This window comes from Pseudophryne corroboree, chromosome 5 (genome assembly GCF_028390025.1).
Source record: "Pseudophryne corroboree isolate aPseCor3 chromosome 5, aPseCor3.hap2, whole genome shotgun sequence".
Taxonomy (NCBI): domain Eukaryota; kingdom Metazoa; phylum Chordata; class Amphibia; order Anura; family Myobatrachidae; genus Pseudophryne; species Pseudophryne corroboree.
The window spans coordinates 183,482,959-183,498,972 of record NC_086448.1 but is presented as its reverse complement, the minus strand read 5'-3'; the positions used below and the strand labels follow the sequence as shown (position 1 = coordinate 183,498,972).

The following is a 16,014-nucleotide window of genomic DNA, read 5'->3' as shown; positions in this document are numbered from 1 at the left end:
GGGACATTATGTGTCACTGCCACTATTGGGGACATTATGAGTAACTGCTACTATTGGGGCATTATGTATAACTGACACTATACTCGGGCCATTATGTGTAACTGGCACTATAATGGGGGCATTACATGTATCTGGCACTATAATGGGAACATTATGTGTATCTACTGGGGACATTATGTGTAACTGCCACTGCTGAAGACATTATGTGCAACTGCCACTACTGGAGACACTATGTGTATCGAGCACTACTGTGGGCATTATGTGTAAGGGGCATTACTGGGGGCAGTATGTGTAAGCAGCTGTTTTTGTGGTCATTATGCGTAAGGAGCACTACTGTGGGCTTTATGTGTAAGGCTGCTAATTGTGTGTGTGTGTGTGTGTGTGTGTGTGTGTGTGTGTGTGTGTGTGTGTGTGTGTGTGTGTATAGTTAGATAACATAATATAACGTTGTGCAGTCACGCCTTCCTTTTCCAGTAGGGGGTTGCTTCAAAAATTCTCACTCAGGGTGCTAGTAGGCCTGGAGCCAGCCCCACATCATCAACAAATGCAGTAAAAGTAAAATTATGTGTTATTATATCATGAATATGATAGATTTCATTATTACCTGTAAATACCCGCAGCATGGATTGCAACATAAGCATTTGCTTTTTTTCCCCCTTTCATTTTATTTTTGCTATCATAGTGCGCAGTCACTGTAAGTGACTTATGAGAAGAACATTCTATTTTGTCACATATTAATGAGGGGGATTTCATTATGTTTATTCCTATGAGAAAAATAAAGACCCTGATGGAGCCTAATCACACTTTCTAAACATTTGAGAAGACGAGGCGCCAAGCTTGTTTAAATTGGACATTAAGCAATGACAACAAGATCCGATGTGGAAGTGTATGGTAGTCGTGTTGCAGTCATTCTCATGTGAGAAATGGATTTCCAGGGACACCTAGTGCCCTAAATGCATTTCTTCCATTCCAAGAGCGTATTGAAATAAATACGGAGATTCCATTCTAATAATAACCTTGCTGATTGCTATTCGTACTTTGAAAGCTCATATTTTGGAAGCAGTTCCTGGTCTATAAATAAAAGCAGCACTTATCCTTTCAGCTATTTCTTGATATTTCCCACATATTGATATTCCCCTTAGAAGGACTCAAGTTTAAAATATTAGTGTAACCAGATCAAAAGTCACCTTGTAATACTTACAAATAAAACATGTAAAAGTTCTATATCCCTACGAGATAGGCACACAGGCCCTATCTATGCCAATATATTATAGCCCAAGGACTTATATGCTTGCATGTATTGTATCAGTGTGACAATCTAGCTACAGTAATGACTATTGAAATGTTCTGTGAACTCTCAGTATAAGTAATAATGCCTATTCTGTGAATGTGTCATGTGCATATTTACTGAGGGGGCCCGGCCATGTGCAATCAAGCAGAGTCTAACTGCAGAACTAAATACACGGTGCACCAGGTGCCTGTGTACCACCACCCTAAACAGATGTTTGAAATTATATGTGCAGTATGTTTGTTATTATCCACTACTAAACATTAAGCACCAAAAGGATCCCTGCAGTGTCAATCAATAGGCACACTGACAGGAGGGCTGATGTGAATAGGCAAAAGCCTCAATCATGTATAGTAGAAATGTGTTCCTTAAGAGGTCTCTTCACTCATCATGATATGTACAGAGCTGCATTTTCACGCACGTACAGTACTTACTTCCCATTGGGGAGACCAGCTGCAAAAATAATTTTCAACCACTGTATAATAGTCTAAAGGTTATTTAAATTAACATCCTTCTGTGGGGATATTCAGTGTTCACCGTGTGTGAATGTGTGTGTGTGTGTGTGGGGGGGGGGGGGGGGGTTTGGGGGGGGAGGGGTTATGCCCAAAGCATGGTTGGGGCCACTGCAAGGTTTCTCGACACCGTAGGCAAAATATCTACCTACCTTCTCCCCTCAAAATGGAATGGAAAAATGGACCCTTCAAAATGAATATAAAAAGTAATCCCACCTTACGTGAAATTTTGTGAGGACCCCAGGCAGGCTGTAGTGTTTTTGGGAGGGGGGGGGGAGGCTGGGAACACAGCGTATACACGGTGTGTCCAACCAGAGTCAAAGTGTGCTGGGACTGTGCGAAAGTGGGACAGGCATAATTTCCATCTGAGAATAGCAAGTTACCTGCATGTCCCAGCACTGATCGGTAAGTGCTGGAAGAACACCCCCCTAATGCAGCTGACAGTGGGCTACTCAGCTGGAGCTCTCAGCGGTACACGAGTGGTCTGCAGCACAAGTGGCGGGACACAAGGGGCAAGTGCATGTCAGTGCTGACAGATATCCGGGCCCGGGGCAGACGCTGCGGTGAGAGAGGAGACCGGTGTCCACTGCCGGTGGTTGCACTCTGTCACAGCCACAGTGACTGACAGCGGTGGCTGCAGCTGGCTAGACCAGCACCAGGGCTGCTGCTAGACCACACAGCCATTGCACAATGTAACCTCATTTATTGACGTCGTGCAGCACCCTCCAGTGGTGCAGTACTGTGAGTTGTGACATAGGTCCTCATTCTGACCTGGTCGCACGCAGGAGGATTTTTGAACTGCTGCGACCAGGTAATCGCCGCCTACAGGGGAGGGGGTAAACACTGTGCAGAGGAGCGATCGCTTGTACAGAGAGCTGCGAAGGGTTTACTCAGCCGCTGCGACGATCCGGCCTGAATGTGACATCAGGATCCCTCCCTGGAAACGGCCGGGCACGCCTGCGTTCGGACGGAAACTCCATCAAAACGGTGAGTTGACACCCCCAGCCGGCCTTTTCCTGTCAATCATCTTGCGTTTGCCGCCGCAAACGCTGTCTTCGTTCTTTTCATCGCTGTGTATTGCGGCCCGCACGCATGCGCTGTTGTGAGCCGATCGCATGGCTGCAAAAAACTGCAGTGTGCGATTGGGTCGGAATGAACCCCATTGTGCAGAGTGGAACAGTGCCATTATTATGCAGTTCTCATAAATTATGTCATCACTTCTCCCACTCACTAATTTCATAAGGACATTGGTGGTATGTGGAAGGGTGTTCCACTCTTCTGAATGTTTCCAGGAGTGTAGTCAAGTAGGCTTTAGTGACAACACAGATCTGTGCAATGATTGTGGTATTCAGCTGCCCCTCCATATCTCCAAACATGGGTACTCCCTCATTTGGGATCAGAGTTGTACCCACATGCCTCCGAGCATATCTAGAGTTTTTTCAGAGCTAGCCTGCCACCAACTCAGAGCAGAGCAAGACTCTTAGGAAACAGTGCATGGGAGCCAGCCAGGGTTTGGCTTAGCGACCTGGTATTCTGGGCTGTGTTCACTGGGTACAATAGTGGCTGCGCTATGCTTGACAAATCTCCCGGGATGTCTGAGAAAATCCATAAATTGGGGCGGTTTAGCTGAACTCCCCTCATAGCTGGGTCATCTGTATCTCATATGCCACCCACTGCTGTAAAATGAAATCATGTCTTTGAACAGTCAGGGTGGAGTCACAATGACACGACTGTGGCACTACACCCCCCCACACCTTATTTATGGGTAGTGCGACTTGGATGTGTGCAGATACATGAATACTCACATAGACAGGTGGATACTGGCATTAGCATAACCTAGTAGGAAGTAGGCTACCACGGGCGGACACAAAAATGTCTGTGGATGTGAATACCTCAGAAACAAACCAATGGCGATAGAAAATGATAAAAATGCAATTTATGTACACAATTCACATTCCTAAAATGTAATAACATAAATAACAGATAAATGTTTTTCTTAAAAAAGTGCACTAAGGTGTAATATATCCTACATATTCTGTACAATATACAGTATAGAGACAATAATAAAGGTTCTGATGAGATTGTAGGATGGAGAAATAATGGCATCACTGTTCTGAGCACCTTTACCTCTCTAGGCTGCTATTGCTGCTGCCTCCTTCTTTGTCACTACAGAGCCGTTGGCCTATTCTCCACCATCTCCCAGCTGTATATAAAATAGTAAAAGCTTTCTGCCAGCAATTATAAATGATATTACTTTTATGCTGGCATGCATGTGTAAGACAAATATGTGTAAAGATTGTTATATGGAAATAGAATACATATGTATTCCCGGCGGACGGGATGACGGCAATAAGTATCCCTACAGTGGTATCCCTACAGCCAGAATGCCGGCAGCAGGACGAGCGCAAAGAGTCTTCTTACGGGCTCATTGTGCTCGCCACGCTCTGGGCTCAGAGGCTCGCTGCACTTGCCACAGTATCTATTCCCACTCTATGGGTGTCGTGGATACCCACAAGTGGGAATAACCCCTGTGAGCCGGTATTCTGGCTGTCGGCATTGTCAGCTGTGAGGATTCCGGTGTCGGGATCCTGACCGTCAAATTGATTGCCTCCTGAAATGGGGACAACCAGCAGCTCCTGATATTCTGCTACCGTATTCTTGTACATTGCATAAGCTGAGCATGGGTGAGCAGAATGCAGAGCCGGCCATAGGCATAGGCAAACTAGGCAATTGCCTAGGGCATTTGATATGCCTAGGGGCATCAGCAGCTTCTGCTGATTAAAATGATATGCGGCATGCCTATATTCACAGTCACACACAGTATATAGGCATGCTGCATATCAATTTAATCAGCAGAAGCTGCTTGTGCATCCTAGCCACATAGCAATGCAAATAAGATGCATTTTCATTGAAAAAAATGTGTCCAATTTTAGCACTGAGGCAAGATTTATAAGGACACATCTGTATCCAAGCAGAGGCAGAGGTCACAGTGTTAGTGGCAGTGTGAGTGCTGTGTGCATGTGAGTAGGTTGGTTGTGCAGTAGTGTTCGGAATATGTGTAAGGAGCATTATGTGTGTCATGTAAAAATGCATTAATAATGTGCAACATATGTGTAAGGGGCACTATGTGTGTCATTATGTGTATAAGGGCATTAATAATGTGCGGCATATGTGTAACAGGGTACTACTGTATGTGTGTCATTATGTGTATAGGGGCGCTAAAAATGTGCAGCAAATGTGTAGGGGGCACTATGTGTGTCATTATGTGTATAAGGGCATTAATAATGTGCAGCATATGTGTAAGGGACATTATGTGTAAAAGGGCATTAATAAAGGTTGTCATGTGTAAGGCACAGTATGTTTATAAGGACATTAATAATGTGTATCATATGTGTAAGGAGCATTACTGTGTGGCATTATGTGTATAAGGTGCTCTATGTGGCATTGCGTATAGAAAGGGCACTACTGTGTCATCTAACGTGAATAAAGAGCAATAGGGTGTGGTGTAATGTAAATAAGGAGAAATTCAGTGTGATGTAATGTGAATAAGGGGCTCTACTGTGAGGAGTAACGTTTATAAGGTAAAGTGATACTACTGTGGGATGTAATATGAATTATGGACACTATCGCATGATCAAATGTGAATAAAGTTGCAGTACTGTGTGGCGTAATTGGAATTGGGGTTACTATTGTGTGGCCATGCCCCTTGCCAGCAAAAACACACCCCTTTTTGGGCTATGCGCCAAATGTGCGAACTGTTCCTATTTAAAATATAGGGGGTGCTGGGAAAGAGGTGCAAGGTCAGAGGCGGAACCAGCGGTGGTGCTAGGGGGCACCAGCCAAAATCTTGCCTAGGGCATCATATTGGTTAGGGCCGGCTCTGGCAGAACGGATAAAGTGTTGAGGGTAGGGCTATATTAGGGTTTGTGGGGCCTCCCTGGCAGCTATCTCGTGGTGGCTGTGTACCCACCAATACCTATGTCATATCCTATCACCAAGATGTTTAATGTAAACAGTCCAGACTTAATCATTTGAAAATTAAATAGAATATACAAAAAGAGATTGAAAAAAATCAGCATAATCAACTGTTTAAATGTCCTTCAATCTGAAAGTGTCTCTATAACTTTACATGTACCTGTTTTTTATGGGGGGGGGGGAGTTGGTATGGGACTTGGCGGGTGTGTGCTTCTCCCTCAGGATGCACACATCTAGGCAGCTGGTTCCTCTAGAGCAGTGATTTTCAACCTTTTTTTACTCTCGGCACACCGAAAAATATTTTAAAATTGCCAAGGCACACCATCAGTTCCCCACAGAAAAAAAAAAAAAAAACACACATTGGCACTCATAGTAAAAAATATCCACACATACATTGGCTTACACAGGAAAAACAATCATATTGCTCCCTACATAAATCCTATTGCTCCCCACATGAATTATTCACATTGTTCCCTACATAAATCCTTAGTCTCCCCACATAAATCCTATTGTTCCCCACAGGAGAAATAAAATAACAAATATTAGCCCCTACCGGTCAGCTGTCCTCCTCCCTGTCCCTCAGTGGTGGGGGTTATTCATAGTGGAGTGCTGCGAATACTGAGCAGCGGGCGGTCGGGCAGGTGTGGATGTGGGTGGGCAAGGAAAGCTGTGTATGCAGGCAGGAACTGGAAGATGTGTATGCAGGCGGGTGAGCTGGCTGGGTGGTGAGACACGGCGGCTGTGACCTATGATATCACACCGCCGCGCCTTCAAGGCATAGCCGGAGCACGGAGCACGACTGATGCTCTAAAAAGAGCCTGGGCCAACAGTTCACTCTGAAGGTGCAGGAAGCTGCTCTGGCTCCACGGCACACCTTGCAACTGCTCGCGGCACACTAGTTGAAAAAGCCTGCTCTAGAGGCAGCATACTGCTGTCATACTGCCTTCTTTAGGTGTGTGCATGTATGCTTTGCAAAGATATTTTCATTCCACTCAGTATCAGACACCAGAAAGGTTACTGGTTCGTCTTTTAAGAGCTTCAGGTTAATTATGAATAGTTGGATTTTTTTTTTTTTAAATAAATCATTTGTAGCTGCAATCCTAAAGCCCAAAGTATACTTAGCATGATGAAGTATGTCCTCTTATAAATCACTCCAATGAACTGGTGTGTTTGAGGAGCTGACAATGCCTGATAAGTTTATAATGAAGATTAATTCATTTTAAATGTTTGGTACATTCCACTATCAAACACAGAAGTTAAAACCATCAATTATTTTGAAAATGAATCTACTTTTTTCAGTTTAAAACTGAAGTTATTTACGTAACTGTGCCCAATGAACTGGATGTTTCCGAAACATATGTAATAATATTATTGCTAAATATGCTACATAGCAGTAAAAAAAAAACCCAAATAAAAACATGATTTTCAGATTAACATCATGCCATCACTCATTATTGGTCAAATGTTATTTAGTCTTCATGACCGGGAGGGAAGCTCCAGTGCAAGGTCAGGTTAACCCGGAACAATGCATTTTATGGGTCATGGCTGAAATGTGGCAGTTTAAATTTTGGGGGTTTGTGGTTCTTTAGATATAGTTTCCACATTAAGAAATGTACTACACAAAATGTACTCTTTTCGCATAACAGTGTTTTGGCAGATATCCTGGTTAAAATTGTCTTTAATAACCTTTTCAGACAGAAATCCTGGCAGTTACCCGGCATTTTAGTGCCAGGTCATTTTGCCGGTCTCTGCCTGAGCCCCCCTTTCACACAGAGAAGCAAATTACCAGGTCAAGAATTTCTATCTGGTAATTTGCGGATCAAAACGGGTATTTCATCTGTGTGAAAGAGTCAACCCGGGTCAAAATTCCCAGGGTCTCAAACCCTGGTAAATTCCTGGGTCGAAGTCCCGGGAATTTCAACCTCAGGTTGACCGTTGCACACAGAAAAAGGACCTGTTTTTTTGGGCAAATTACCGGGTAGAACTGCTTCACCAGGTAATTTCACTTTCTGTGTGAAAGGGGTATTAGTTTCCTATTAGACTGTTCATATATTAAAATTCAACTGTTTTATGTTGCTTCAACTGACTTTAAATTCAGGGGTGTATCTACCCATTGGCCAGGATGGCACTCGCCAGGGGCGCCAGCCAAGCAGGGGGCGCCGCCAGACGGTGCCACCCTCGGCCAATGGGTGGAATCCCTTAAGCCGCAGTGTCTGGCAATACACTGCAAGGGTTGCTGGGAGTTGTAGTTTATTTCCAGTTTCTTCCCTGTAGTGCATTGTGGTGCCGGACACCGGCGCCAGCTCCTGCCTGCTAAGCGATCCGCCACCCTCCATCACAGGCAATGCACAGGCAGCTCGGCACAGCAGGTATTGCCAGACACTACGGCTATCTGCTGGGATGTTGTGGGGTGGGGACTAGGGCTATGTGCTGTGTGGGGAGGTTATGTATGTGCTGGGAGTGGGGAAGACTACTACTGTGTGCTAAGGGCGAACTACAGCCATGTGCTGGGATGGGGATGGGGACAATGGCTATGTCATTCTCCCAACTGTCCCGATTTTCGCGGGACAGTCCCATTTTTTGGGGACTGTCCCGCTGTCCCACCCGTGGGCCGCAGTGTCCCGCGGTGGGGGGGCAGTTGGGAGTCTCTGTCGCTGCCCTGCTTAGCAGAGCAGTGTTGAATAGACGCTGTGCGCATGCGCACAGCGTCTATTCAGGAGAGTCAGAGGGAGAGGGGGCATGCCAGCGGCTCACAGAGCGCTGGGCATACCCCCTCAGTGATGAAAACGGGGGCGTGGCTCGCGATCACGGGTCCTCCGCGAAGCCACGCCCCCTTTTCTTAGACCACGCCCCTTTTCCGGGAGCGCGCGCGGCTTCGCCACGCGTGTGTCCCTCTTTGGAAAAACACAAAGTTGGGAGGTATGCTATGTGCTTGGGGAGGTGAGGGGCTATGTGCAGGGACAGGGACTATGGCTATCTATGCTGGCAGGGAACTATTGTTAAGTGATGGGAGGGGGTGGGGACTACTGTATGACTGTGTTGGGAGAGGTGGAGACTACGGCTATTGCTTGGGGAGGTGGGGGCTATGGCTATTTACTAGGAGGGGACTATGGCTATGTGCTGGGAGAGGGATGGGGACTATGACTATATGACTGTGGGGACTTACCTGACACTGTGGGGGCATATGTGTATCTGGCACCATGGAGGCATATCTAGCACTGTGGGGGCATACCTGGCACTATGAGGGCATATCTGGCACCATGGGGGCATGTGTATCTGGCATTATGGGGGCATATCTGTCAATGTAAGGGCATATCTATCACTGTGGGGGCATATGTGTATCTGGCACTGTGGGGGCATATCTGTCACTGTGGGGGCATGTGTATATCTGGCACTGTGGGGGCATGTGTGTCTGGCACTGTGGGGGCATATTTGTATCTGGCACTATTGGGGGCATATGTGTATCTGGCACTGCACTATTGGGGTCTTATGTGTATCACGCCCCCATTTTCATTGGCCATGCCCCATGTGGCATGTGGCTACATAAAAAGGCACGCACACACATTACCACTAAGATTTTTTTTCTACTTGCACCACTGAGTAGTGTGCTGTACTGCACTTCTTTGCACTACTATTTGATTATATTACCTGGCCTTCGGTGGCAATGCCTCCTCAGCCAGGCCAGGCACTGCTGATGTCTCCTCGGTGTTATAAGAATTACTGTGTGGGCATAATGTGTAAAGGGAACTGCTACTGTGTGGGCATGATGTGTATAAGGGTTACTACTGTGTAGCATAATTTGAATTGGGGGAACTATTGTATGGTCATGCCCCTTTCCCACAAGATCATGTTCCTTTTTTGCACGTGCACATTCCCTATATCAAATATGGGTGGCGCCAGTCCCATACTTTGTCAGGGGCGCCCGGACCCCTAGATACACCCCTGTTTAAATTATACATATATACAGTGATGCAATATTGATGTATTCTTTGTTTTTTTATGATATTTTTATTAAATTTATACTGTACATTTAAGTATAAAGTGAATTTCATTGTGTTACAGATTTACTTCTACGTCATAGTCAAGGCAATCTACACATTTGGTCACAGCGCCTCACTTATAGCTCTCACAATTGGAAGCGCAATTCTTTGTTTATTTAGGTAAGTGCCCAAATATGCTACAGTATGTATATAAATAAATCACTGCATTTAATGTAATTGTACAGAATCTCATACCTACAGTATCTGTCTGTCTGTCTATCTATCTATCTATCTTGTGCTAAATTAAGATATGTTTGTATGGGTTCGCATGATACCAGCGAATTTCCAAAACTCCATTAATAGATCAACCTTGGCAATTTTGGTGAAAACCAGTAAGGGAATGTGACCTTGATTTTCACATTTTGTTCACAATACAACTTTAGTTAAAAATAAATAAATAAATAAATAAATGCATTCATTTGATTGATCAAAGTTATAGTTTACTAGTGAATTTAAAAACATTATATGTGAAAGTTGTTAAACGTAAGCGTCTGTTTGTGCATTGCTGTGTACAATCTTATATTAAATAATGATTCCTGTTGTGTGGGAAACATTAGTTTGCAACAAATTATCTTTCATGTCCTTCAAGGTTGAGAAGAGATAGACATGCCGAGAGGTAATAACCTCAGGCAAGTTGACAATTAAATATTTTACAGCAGCTGAACAACAACAATATGAGTGGAGAAGTTTACAAGAGCTTTTCATCTTGTTTATCAAATGAGCAACTCATATTTTAAAACATACAGGCCATATACAAGTAAGGAATTGCCCCATCTGAGTTTCTGAATTTTTGTTTTTCAGAATTTTCAGTGATTTTGGTCAGATGTGTCCCTGGGTTACATTATACTGAGGAGAGTTTGGCCTGCATAGTACAGTGCATAGCAAGTTACTGTCCCACTGATGAACTCTATTATGGTGATTAGCTGTTGGAATAATTTAGTTAACAATCAGCCCTTGTCAGTGCACATATGTGCCGGAGACACTGTGGGGTAAATGTAATAGGGCGTTCGGCAGATTGTTTGAGAATGCCTGTATAGTATTTTTAAAGCGGCAATCATTTACAAGGCAAAGATAAACTTGTTTTGCCTTATAAATGACTGGCGCTTTAAAAATACGGGCATTCACGCAGGAAGTCTTGCACCTCTGGCTTCAGCACTCTATTACATTTACCCCATAACCAAAAGGTATTACTAAAAGGGCAACAAAACTATTACCAAAGGTTTGACGCTCCATCAGCCCCCATTCAGAGCCATTTGGTACAAATGGTTGGGACAGAAGTCTCCCCAGTGGTTGTTCTGCTCTCATCAGAAATATACTAGCCAAAAATTGTTTATGGAAGAGTAACAAGAAGAAAATCGCTGCTCAGTGACAAAAAAAAAATCACAAAACCCCCCAAAAAACTTAGGGGGAGACTTATCACAAACTACAATGAGATAAAGTACAGAGAGATACAGTGGAGAGAGATAAACTACCAACCAATCAGTGACGATCTAACATTTTTCAAAGATAGACTGTAACGTGACACTTAGTAGCTGATTGGTTGGTACTTTATCTACACCTTATTACTTTCCGAGCTTTGATAAATCTACTGAAGTTTTCCAAAGAACTTAGTTAGTCCACAAGAATGCTGGCAGAAAAAAAATGTAGCTGGACAAAAGAGTAAAAATATATACAGGTGAAACTCAGAAACTCAGCCAGCATTCTTGTGGACTTAACTAAGTTCTTTGGAAAACTTCAGTAGATTTATCAAAGCTCGGAAAGTAATAAGGTGTAGATAAAGTACCAACCAATCAGCTACTAAGTGTCACATTACAGTCTATCTCTGTCAATATAAACTCTGTGTTTTGAAAAGCTGATAATACATTTTATTATAAGAATGTTATACTTGAATAAAGCATGGTGATGGTTGTGTCATGGTCAGTGTTATGTTTTGCTGTCTCTGAATGGGATGCAGTTAAAATACCGGCTGTTGGGATCCCGGCGATCAGGAGACCGACGCCGGAATCCCGACAACCAGTGAAATGCCGGCAGGACAGAATCCTGACCACCACAGATTATTCCCACTCATATGACCTGTGGTGAGCAAAGCGAGCCACCTGGCTCGTAGTGGGGCAAGCACAGTGTGTCCGCATGGGGACTCGCTGCTTCACGGCCGGATTTCCGACAGCTGGGATGCCGCTGTCGGTATACTGACAGCCGGCATCCCGTCTGCTGGTAAAACATATATATTCTCTCTGAATCTGCACAACTCTCAAACACTGATGAAAGCATGAATTCTGCTCTGTACCACAGGATTCTACGGAAAAATGTCAGGTCATCCAATCATGAGCTGAAGTGAAGCTGAGTACTGTATGCAGCAAGGCAATGATCTGATCCACACTAGTTTACATAGAATTGTCTTTAGAGCTGAAATATTAGAGTTTTGGAATGTCCTAGTCAGTGTCCAGACTTAAACCCTGCTGAGATGTTGCAGAATGACTTGAAACAAGTAATATCTGTTCTAAATCAAACAAATGTCACTGAGTTAAAGCTGTTCTGCAAGGTACAGTAATGTAGAGTGGACTACAATTTTAGATAATATTAAGTTTTGATAGAAGATCTGGTAAGATCTACAGTTCTACAGTATGAAAAACCTGATAATAATGAAAATTAGCCAGAAGAGTAAATCCTTTCTCTTACGTCCTAGAGGATGCTGGGGACTCCAAAAGGACCATGGGGTATAGGCGGGATCCGCAGGAGCTTGGGCACACTGAAAAGACTTAAACTGGGTGTGAACTGGCTCCTCCCTCTATGCCCCTCCTCCAGACCTCAGTTAGACTTTGTGCCCAGGACTGACTGGACACTCACTAGGGGAGCTCTCCTGAGTTTCTCTTGAAAAGACTTTTGTTAGGTTTTTTATTTTCAGGGAGACCTACTGGCTACAGGCTCCCTGCAGCGTGGGAGTGAGGGGAGAGAAGCAGGACCTACAGTACTTCTTCTTAGTTTAAAGGCTCTGCTTCTCGGCTACTGGACACCATTAGCTCTAGAGGGTATGATCACTTGGTGCGCCTAGCTGCTTGTTCCCGAAGCCACGCCGTCACCCCCCTCACTGAAGCCAGAAGAAAGAAGTCGGGTGAGTATGAGAAGAACAGAAGACTTCAGGACAGCAGAAGACTTCGGTGACCAGGTACCGCACAGCGGTAACGCTGCGCTCCATGCTCCCACACATTATCAGGAAAGGCACTCACAGGGTGCAGGGCGCTGGCGGGGGCGCCCTGGGCAGCATGTTACTGAAGTCCGGGGCCGGCAGAAGCCTTGTCGGTGCCTCGGCACCGTTTCTCAGACCCCCGCCGGCATTTTTACATTTTTAAATTTGGCGGGCTGAAGCTCGCCGGGAAGGGGCGGAGCTTCGTCGCGCGGCTCACAGCGCCATCTTCTCCTCCAACACGCGGCTGAAGGAGACGCTGCCCGGGACCTCCGCAACTCCTCTCACAGTAACGGGGAGCTAATAGGGAGGGGGGGGAGGGGCGCAGTTGTGGTGCATTTTATTGTGGTTTAAGCAGCGCTGGTCACATATATCCCTTGAGGGGATATATGGGCGCTGGGGTGTGAGCTGGCATACTCCCTCTGTGTCCTCTATCTGGGCTTCATTGTGGGCCTGTCCCCTAGCTGAGACATTCTGTGTGTGTCTGTGTGTCGTTACTACGTGTCGGCATGTCTGAGGCTGAATGTTATTCACCCTAGGAGGTTATTGGGGGAGCGGATGCGGGTCTAGATTTGGGCCTGTCGGCGCTGCCGACACCTGATTTACTCGCATTGCTCAGTACGATTAATACGAATGTGGCTTCTTTATCAAAGAGGTTGGATAAGTTGGAGTCACAGACACAGGTGTGGAAAAAGTCCATGGAGGAGGCTCTGTCTCAGGTGCAGACCCCATCGGGGTCGCAAAAGCGGCCGTTTAATCAAGTGGTAGATACATGATACTGACACGGACTCTGATTCCGACGTCGATTTCACTGAGGCTGCGATACATCCACGATTAGTTAAAAGTATTCAATACATCATTGTGGCTATAAAAGAGGTTTTACACATTTCTGATGAACCTGTGGTACAGGAAACAAGGATTTGCTTGTTCAAGGGAAAAAAACCTGAGGTGAAGTTTCCCCCCTCTCATGAAATGAATACTCTTTGTGAAAAAGCTTGGGAGTCGCCGGACAAGAGGTGGCAGATTCCCAAGAGGATTTATATGGCGTATCCTTTCCCCTCTGATGACAGGGGAAAAATGGGAGTCGTCTCCAAATGTTGACAAAGCTCTATCTCGTTTGTCTAAGAAAGTGGCACTTCCGTCTCCTGACACGGCAGCTCTCAAGGATCCGGCGGATCACAAGCTGGAGACGTCTCTGAAGTCCATTTTCACTAATACGGGTGCATTGCTCAGACCTGCTGTGGCGTCGGTATGGGTGAGTAGTGCTATTGCTAAATGGGCTGAGAATTTAGCTAATGATATGGATACACTTGATAAAGATAATGTTCTTTTGACTCTTGGTTATATCAAGGACGCTGCAGATTACCTGAAGGATGCGGCGAGGGATGTTTATCTCCATGTCAATATCGTCCAGGAGGGTGTTGTGGATACATCAATGGAATGCTGATGCCGACTCCAAGAGGGCTATGGAATCTTTAACCTTCAAAGGTACTGTCTTGTTTGGGGACGGCTTGGCTGACCTGGTCTCTACCGCGACTGCGGGTAAGTCCTCTTTTCTTCCCTTTGTTCCCACACAACAGAAAAAGGCACCACATCAGCAGATGCAGTCCTTTCGTCCCAATAAATACAGGCGTGGAAAAGGTTCGTCCTTCCTCGCTTCACAGGGTAGAGGAAGGGGAAGGAAGTCGCCTGCCGTGTCAGGCGCCCAGGACCAAAAGTCCTCCCCTGCCTCTACCAAGTCCACCGCATGACGCTGGGGCTTCCCTGGGGGAGTCCGGACCGGTGGGGGGCCGTCTGCGAATCTTCAGTCAGGTCTGGATTCAATCAGACCTGGATCCTTGGATCCTAGAGATTGTGTCTCAGGGATACAAGCTGGAGTTTCGGGAGGTGCCCCCTCACCGGTTTTTCATTTCGGCCTTACCAGTGTCTCTTCCGGAAAGGGAGGTGGTGCTGGCAGCGATACAAAAATTGTGTCAACAGAGGGTCATTGTTCCCGTTCCCCCATCCCAACGGGGGGAGGGGTTCTACTCGAGCCTCTTTGTTGTGCCGAAACCGGACGGTTCGGTCAGACCGATTCTGAATCTAAAATCCCTCAGTTTTCAAGTTCAAGATGGAATCTCTTCGAGCGGTGATTGCCAGCCTGGAAGGGGGGGATTTTATGGCGTCAGTCGACATAAAGGATGCCTACTTACACGTCCCGATATTTCCTTTGCATCAGGCCTTCCTCAGGTTTGCGATACAGGATTCTCATTACCAATTTCAGACGTTGCCGTTTGGGCTTTCCACGGCCCCAAGGATTTTCACCAAGGTCATGGCAGAAATGATGGTTCTCCTTCGCAAGCAAGGGGTTACAATTATCCCGTACTTGGACGATCTCCTTATAAAGGCGAGGTCCAGGGAACGGTTACTGAGAAGTGTAAATTTGTCGCTGTCGATTCTGCGACAGCACGGTTGGGTGCTCAATTTGCCAAAATCTCAGTTGATTCCGACCACTCGGCTGCCTTTTCTGGGCATGATTCTGGACACGGAATTACGGAGAGTATTTATTCCAGAAGAAAAAGCTCTGGAACTGCAGACGATGGTCAGGGAACTTCTGAGGCCAACAAGTGTGTCAATCCATCACTGTACTCGGGTTCTGGGGAAGATGGTTGCGGCGTACGAAGCAATTCCATTCGGCAGGTTTCATGCCCGGGTGTTTCAGTGGGACTTGCTGAGCAAATGGTCCGGGTCTCACCTGCACATGCACCGGAAGATAAGTCTATTTCCCAGAGCCACAATTTCTCTCCTGTGGTGGCTACAAAGTTCTCACCTCCTAGGGGGACGCCGGTTCGGTATCCAGGATTGGGTACTTCTGACAACAGATGCAAGTCTCCGGGGCTGGGGCGCAGTCACCCAAGGAAGAAACTTCCAGGGGAAATGGTCGCTCCAGGAAGCTTGTCTCCACATAAATGTTCTCGAGTTAAAAGCCATTTACAATGGCAACAAGCAAGAAGCCTTCTTCAGGGTCGACCTGTC

At 45.7% G+C, this 16,014-nt stretch overlaps 1 protein-coding gene across 1 annotated transcript in view; it reads left to right on the top strand.

Moving 5' to 3' along the window:
* The window catches only part of VIPR2 (vasoactive intestinal peptide receptor 2), a 300,614-nt gene that overhangs the window by 219,187 nt on the left and 65,413 nt on the right, over positions 1-16,014 (top strand). The window contains exon 5 of the mRNA XM_063921922.1: positions 9,838-9,935. Coding sequence (XP_063777992.1) covers positions 9,838-9,935 — 98 coding nt within the window. The remainder of the gene's footprint in view (positions 1-9,837; positions 9,936-16,014) is intronic.